General features: G+C 37.2%; 1 protein-coding gene across 1 annotated transcript; it reads right to left on the reverse strand.

Moving 5' to 3' along the window:
• Positions 1-3,291: 3,291 nt before the first annotated feature.
• On the reverse strand, positions 3,292-4,838 carry LOC116138741 (UDP-glycosyltransferase 88B1-like). Its single transcript, XM_031424426.1, has one exon. It carries the CDS (start codon positions 4,817-4,819, stop codon positions 3,401-3,403), a length of 1,419 nt encoding a protein of 472 aa, XP_031280286.1. The 5' UTR covers positions 4,820-4,838; the 3' UTR covers positions 3,292-3,400.
• Between the last annotated feature and the right edge of the window lie 3,208 nt (positions 4,839-8,046).

The raw sequence follows: 8,046 nt of genomic DNA on the forward strand, positions 1-8,046 counted from the left end.
CTGATCCTGCTGTTTATCAAGATTGGTTGGGAAATTGTACTTGTGCAATGACTAGGCCTGATCTTAGCTACTCAATTGGTATCCTAAGCCAGTTTATGCATCAACCTAAAGAATCTCACATGACAGCAGCCCTTAAGGTGGTGAAATATGTGAAATCTGCTCCAGGGTGGGACTTTTTTCCTTGCTGTGAATGCTTTGTCTTTAACAGCCTACACTGACTCTGATTGGGGTTCTTGTTTGATGACAAGGAAGTCTGTCACTGGATTTTGTATATTTCTTGGTTCTTCACTGATCTCCTGGAAATCTAAACGTCAAGCCACTATTTCCAAGTCTTCTTCTGAGGCAGAACATAGGGCTATGGCATCCACGGTATGTGAAGTAATTTGGATAGTTCAGCTATTAAAAGAACTTGGTTTTTCCAATATACTCCTGTACTCTTCATTGTGACAACCAAGCAGCTAATCACATTGCTTCCAATCCGATGTTCCATGAGAGGACTAAACACTGACATTGATTGTCATATAGTCCGGGAGCAACTCAAGAATGGACTGATTAACACTGCTATATTTTTCATCAGAACAGCCGGCTGACATCCTTACTAAAGCTCTTGGCAAGAGTCTTCATTATCACATGCTACACAAGTTGGGTGTGCTTGATCTTTACCACCCTCCAACTTGAGGGGGGGTATTAGAGGAATAAGGGTATAATAGTCAAATCAAGTTTAATATTGCAATACTTTATTTTATAGTTAATCAGTTGGCTACTGCACTCTAGCTCAGACTAGCTTAGTTGACTAATTTTGTATATAAAGGAAAACAGTGCATTCAATAAAGTGTGTGAATATTTTTTCCCCAAAACTCATCTCTGCGTCAATATTAGTTTCTGCAATAAGTTATTCCTTCAAGAAAGAAGATGAATTCTGCTGTAATCCGAACAATTCACATAATTTCTGCAAAATTCCTCTCTTCACAAGCTTTACAAAGAAAGTTGGGTATCATTTGAGAATTATAGAGAAAATACGGAGAGAAGCGTTCTGATTGATTTCATCTCTGGTGGTGAGGTGTAATTGATTTGTTCTCTCTTGTCTCTGCATTTCGTTGAAAAAATTAATTGATTTAATACGAAATAGGTTAAAAAAATTCAAGAAAATTTGTGATACTTTATTTACATGTAGATAGAAATAGAATTTGATCATGTAGAACAGTAGAAGAAACATTAAAGTGTATGGGTTAAAAAATTGTAGCAATTTTACACAATCTATGGGGGCAAACAAAACTGGCAATAGGGGATATGTTTGTGAAATATGCCCAACTTTTGTACCTAATATAATTTCGAATACTTTAGGGTTGGTACATGGTTTTAACCAATGTTTTTATTTTTCATTCTATTGTTTTACAGGGTGACTAGCTTGTCTTAATGCCTCATTGAGCACAATTAAGAAGAGCCGGACACCCATGTCAACCCATATCACTGACACTTCAAGCTCAATAATCCCTACATCAAAGAAACCACTAAAAAATTTACCCGCCAAAAAATTCATCCCCAAGCCCAACACAAAATGAGAGTCCACCTCTTGCGTTCAAATTTACCTTTCTGTACCACAAGACGTTGCTAAATAAGGGCAATCAATTCAAAGCCTAAAGTTTGCTCTGTGTAATCAACAGGACAAGCTTCATCTCCATGCAATTTTGGCCTTACTCTGTGACCCAATAGTGCCGCTCGTAGCATCTACGAAAACCTCTCATAGTGCTTGGAGTAGGCTTCATAAACTCTATGCTAACAACTCAACATCAAGAGTTATGAATCTGAAGAAGAGACTCACAATGATCACTCGTGGAACTCAGCTAGTCACTGTACATCTCCAAACCATTAAAAGCATTGCTGATGAATTGGCTATCATTGATGCTCCATTGAATGATGATGGTCTGACTATTTTTGATCTTAATAGACTTGGGAATGGATTTAAGGGAGATATCGGCTACAATTCGGTCGTGAGACAATCCAAAATTCATTCGAAGAACTTCACTATAAACTTGTGAAGCATGAAACCTTTCTGAAACGAGAGAAATCTCGCTCTGGCTCTCCTCCAATCATAGTGAATAGCACCTAAATTTCATAAATCAGAAGTTTCATCAAAAAATGGAAATAATCAGTTCAATAATGGCAAGAAGGCAACCAACTGTGGATATAAGGAAAATGGTGGATACTTCAACCAGTTGGCAAAAAATCAGCGGCTTGTTGTTTGCCAATTCTGTGAGAAGAAAAGTCATACAGCAAAGCAATGCTACACGGAAAAGAAACTCATGCAACAACCAATGGCTAACCATACTTCCACCAGTAGCCCATCATCTTCTAATTGGCTCGTCGATTGAGCGGCTTCTTGAAAATATTTGGGTACAAACTGTCACTTTTTAGAATATGCGAATTGTATCAATTTCATCAAACGTCATGGGTGAATCGAGCCCATGGAGTTCATCTCTTTGGTGAAGCCATCCAAAGGCAAAAGTGTAGTGTCCAAAGCACTTGTCTGCCTGGCTAGTCTTAATCATGACCTTAAAATCCACAATCTGATCGAACACATTCCAGTAATATTTAATTACTAGGCAAGACAAAAATATTTATTAAACATATCCACTCTATAAATTAAAAAAAAAAAATCATTTTGCATTATCAGCTTCCAGTAATATTTATTAAACTAATTCATTGAGTTCTATATAGTAGTTAATTGATTTTGTACCTGAAACGGAAAATGATTAAGATTCATTAAACTATTTAATCTATTGCAATTTGAGCTTCTCACGACAGAATACACCTTTCCAGTAACATCAATGGTTTTAAAGTTATATCATCACAATTATAAAATGATGTTGAATTATAATTATATATTTTATTTTCTTATTATAAACTTAATTACTCATATATATTATATATTTTCTTCAATTGTATTTATAATTATATAATTCTTACTCTTCTCATTTCTATTATAATATTAATTTCCCTTTCTTATTTTTTTTCCTCTTTTCCTACCTCATTTCCAAGTATATACTAATTTCTTTCACAATATGATAAATAATTAAGTTGAAGAGTCAGTTTAGTATTTGTTCTTATCAGTTTAATGTAGTCTCATCAAAGTAGCTTGCGTCTGGAGTCCTCAAGCGTCGCCCTTACCAATGTTGCACTACTGCATGGGCCTGGTGCGTCCCTCCAATTTTAGTCATAATTTCATTGTAAATGATTTCAATTCTTTATACATTACACTTATTTGGATTGACATGAGAGGCTTGGATTGATTTTCACGCACATATATTTAGTAGCCAATACAACCTGAATTTTATATCTCAAACCGTATAAACATTATAAATTAAAAAAACAAAAAAAAAAAAACATTCAACTTTAACGTCTAATTCTTTAGAATTGATTCGATCAAGTTAGCCAAGGCAACGCGAGAAGGACCTCCTTCCTTGAGTGCCACCGACACTTCCTCTTTCAAACCCATCACCCGCTCTTTGATCAATTTTCCCTCATTTGAGTTTATCAACTTAGTAATTAGCTTCTCCAACTCCTCTGCACTCACCAATCCATCATCTTCAGCTTCAACAGCCAAAGCCACCTTCAACTCCTCCACCACACTCACCTTATTCAATTTGTTTTCTGCATAAAGAGGCCAAACCAACATTGGTACCCCACCACGGATCGCTTCTAGAACCGAGTTCCACCCACAGTGACACACAAATCCACCTACAGACTCGTGACTCAGTACCTGAACTTGTGGTGCCCAAGATTTTGCCACGTATCCTCTATCTCTTGTTCTCTCCAAGAACCCTTGTGGCAACAATGATTCCAAGTTTGCATCAACCGCACCTTCAGGCGGACGAACCACCCACAAGAACCTCACTCCACTTTTCTCCAACCCTAAAGCAATTTCTTTCAATTGCGGGGCCGAGAACTTCCCCAAACTACCAAAACTCAAGAATACAACACTTCCTTTTGGTTGCATGTCAAGCCAATTCAAGCACTCATGCCTACTTTCACCACTTCGACTGCCATCACCTGACACTATCAACGGCCCTATGCAATAAATACGTGGAGCTGGCTGTCCAGGTGTGCACTGTCCGTCTAATATTGCGTTAAGAGCTGTTTTTTCAAGTGTTTCAACTGTGTTTACAATGATTCCAGCTGATTTGGGCATCTGAATGGCAGTCTCTAGGAAGTAGTGGTAAACTTTTCGAGTGCGATCTTGCATGGGATAGGGCATGTCTTTTGCTCTCAAAGGAACTGGCATGCCGGGGATGTTAATTTCCTCGTTGCCGAGTTCTTTTAAACTCTTTGTGGTGTTCTTGTGAATTGTTGGAAGGTTAAGAAACACAGTAAGGCTGCTGAGGCCTCCAGGCTTGTAATAGTAGGTGGGGATTTCGAGAATTGCTGAGATTTTAAAAGAAGGGTTGCAAAAGAAATCCAATATCAAGGCCTTGATAGTGGGGGACTTGGAGATAAGTAAGAGAGCTTGGTGAAAGTTGTGGTTGTTTTGGAGAGACAACTCGAAGGTTTGAGTTTGAATGTCAAGTGAGGAGGAGCTGGTGGTGGCAGAAGTAGTGGTGGTGGTGGTGGTGGTGGGAAGGTGGTGGAAAGTGATGGAGGGGACGGTGGCGGAGATGGATTCAACATATTCATAGGTGGAGCCAGTTTCGAAAGGCGCTTCAGGGATAATGACTGTGATGGAGAAGGAAGGATAGTGAGTTAGTATGAGTTTAGCAAGCTCTGTGATGGAAACCAGGTGGCCTCTTCCTGGAGAAGGATAGATAACAATGCTATCTTTCATGGTCAGGAATTTCTTTTCAAAATCACGAAGCGGAGAGAAAACGCAACAAAGCAACTATATATATAATTAAAGTGTTAAAAAAAAGATTTGTTTTAGTTGCAACATGCTGGCCTACAACTAGCTACTCTTGTGGAATTTTTCTTCTCTGGTGCGAGGGCTATCTAGCCACAAGTCAAACCTAGCAGTCAAAAGGCAACAACCAAATGGAAATTGAAGTTTGAATTGTACCCAGGATCAGTCTAATTATATACCAAGGGCACTGACATCTCTTCACTAAATAGTAATCGAACAATTGTTTTCTAGCGACAATTCAAAGCTAGCAGTCAAAAGGCAACCAGTTAATTAGAGAGATTAGCACCTGTTATGCTTCTACATCCCAAATGAAAATTGAAACTTGAACAGTATCCAAGTATCAGTCAATATAAGGACCCTACAACTATCACGTCTCTACACTATATAGTAATGGATCGCATTATTTTCTCACGACTATGTATATAATTATTCTGTTATAGATATTACTATTATACTCATATTCTACACAAATTTATTACAAATTAAAATTACCATAAATGTTTATTAAAACTACTCAATCAAATTTCAGGACAACATCAATGAAGATAGCAGAAACAAAGTCCTTCATCTTCGGGAAACAATATAAAGAACTAGTCCTACGTACCCCAGCTTGCATACCAAGAATGACCTCAATCTTCCTTCGAACTCTGCGCATTCTGTAATATCATAAACATAGCATATTGAAGTCACAAAATAGACGAAATACAGAAATTAACATACAATTTTTGGTTCATTATTAGGTTCAATTACAAACTTACCAATAGTTACTTTGCGTATGCCAATTTATTAGGACAGTGTCTGGAGATTGCTACAGTTAAACTAAAAACATGAAGTTAAAACCAATCAAATTTCATGCCATGCCAGAAACAAAAAAATTGATCGCACCAATCTTGGATTTCAGCAAGTTAGAAATTAAATTGTGATTGTCAAAGTATGATATATGTTATACTCTAAATTATATCTTGATCACTTTGGAAAAAATCCAGAATCGAACAGTTCATGTGTAAGGTTAACTCACCAGTAAAATGCTCGAGTAAAGTTATCCAAGTGTGAGAGAAACATCTACTCCAAGCTTGGAAAAATAACCTACAAAAAACATCTCGAGGTAAACTTTCCAAAATATATAGGAAATAATAGTTTCAATGTTATTAAATTCAACAAAAAGATTTTGATAGCTGTGAATGATGAGATGAAGTAAGTATGAGACGCTGATGCAAAGGAATGCAAACATAATGGCAAAGCAGGGGATAAAAGAAAAAACATTAAGCAAGAAAAATGACGACAGGAAAGTAAAATACCTTGTTGCGGTTCAGAAGCAAAGCAAAGCCTCTGAAGGAAGGCAGGAACCAAACTCAAAAGCTCTTTGATAGTTGTGAATGACGATATGATGCAAGTATGAGAAGCTGATGCAAAGGAATGCAAACATAATGGCAAAGCAGGGGAGAAAAGAAAAAACCTTAAGAAAGAAAAGTGACAACAGGAAATTAAGATACCTTGTTGAAGTTCAGAAGCAAAGCAAAGCTTCTGAAGGAAGGCAGGAACCAAACTCAAAAGCACTTTGATAGTTGTGAATAACGATATGATGTAGGTATGAGAAGCTGATGCAGACTTCAACAATGTTACATCCATTGTTTTAGTCAATAACTGTTTCAATTTCAAGTAAGGGTGAGAAAGACATATATACCCTTGCTTTAAGACTTTGGAGGATATTATAAAAAATTTAGCTAGTTTCACCCCTGTTTTAAGATAAAGTAGGGGTGGGAGAAATAATCCGAAAACCGATCCAAACTGGAAATCGAACTGAAAATTAGGTTTTTTTATAAACCGGTTCGGTATTCGGTTTACAAAATGTAAAAAACCAAAAAACCAATTGAAAAACTAATTCGGTTTTCGGTTTGGAGAAATATCTCAAACCGGTTAACCCGGCCGGTTTTTAAAACTGGTTATACACTTATACCCTAAGTAAGTATATAAGCAAACCCTTATTTTTTTTTTTTCAATATTCTCTTATCTCTGCTTCTCTTCTCCACCTCCAAGCTCCAATCTGCACAGTACACACTCCACACAGCAGACTCCACTCACTCCATTCCATCTTCAAGTCTTCATTTCTTTCATTCTTTGCACTTCGCCTTCGGCAGCACCTAGCAGCTCCACCCACAGTGAGTTGACAGTCTAGCAGCAACACCATTTAGCATCCATTTCGCGTTTCGCCGACAGTCCAGCAGTAGCACCCTTCAACTGAGTTTCTTTCTTTCTTAATTTTTTTTCCTGTTTTACAAAAATAACAAAAAATATCTGTTATGAGTGAATGCTGAACCGATGACGTATTGAATTAGTGGAACGGTGCCGTTTTGAGACAACTCCAAGATGATCCTGACTGCTGATTCAGAGAAAGATCTAACAGATGAAATCAAGCCTCCAGTCAACGCTATAAAAAAGTCAAGTCTTCTCATAAACAGTAGAGAAACACAAGAGAGAGACCCTTCGTTTTCGTATTCTTCGATCTGTTTAGGGTTCTTATTTTTTGGTCTAATTTCTGTAGTAATCTGTGGGTTTCTTGAGTGATATTGGGTTAATCAGTCCAGGGAAGAACTTATGTGTTCTTGTTGTGGGAATTTCCAGGTTAAAGTATTCCTAGGGCAGATTACGGGTTTTTTGAATCAGAGTTGTTTGATCCAGGGTTTCTTGGGCGTATTCTTGTAATCGTGTTTGTAAGAGGTTGTTCTATAATCATAGTGCAGCGAACTCCCTTTTTCGGAGTTCAACATGGATGTAGCTTGCTCAAATAGGGCAATTGAACCACAGTAAAAATCCTGTGTTGATTGTGTGTGTGCTTTCTTGTTTCTTGGTTGCTTGTGATCGTTTCTTGGTTAATTGCATAACAATATCCATATCCTTAGAGCTTTAACTTTACCATTTTGTCAAGCTCACTTTCAGCTTCCTCCCACTTTTTAATTTTAATGGTGAGTTTTGTTCTGGAAGCTTGTATCCCAGTTAGAAATTATGAAATAGAGCATCGTTATTGTTTTAAGGTGGAACTCGTGAGGATTGAATGGCAGATTCAGTAAGAAACTGCTATTTTTTTCTTTCTTTCTTTTTATAGATTGATAGTAGGAGATTCCTTTGAATTTTATTGAAAAGCTTGATCTAAAGAC

Source organism: Pistacia vera, unplaced genomic scaffold (genome assembly GCF_008641045.1).
Source record: "Pistacia vera cultivar Batoury unplaced genomic scaffold, PisVer_v2 Contig343, whole genome shotgun sequence".
NCBI classification, from domain to species: domain Eukaryota; kingdom Viridiplantae; phylum Streptophyta; class Magnoliopsida; order Sapindales; family Anacardiaceae; genus Pistacia; species Pistacia vera.

Bases quoted from the DNA above. Each gene is read 5' to 3' on its own strand.
- LOC116138741 (XM_031424426.1), bottom strand. From the start codon at position 4,819: ATGAAAGATAGCATTGTTATCTATCCTTCTCCAGGAAGAGGCCACCTG.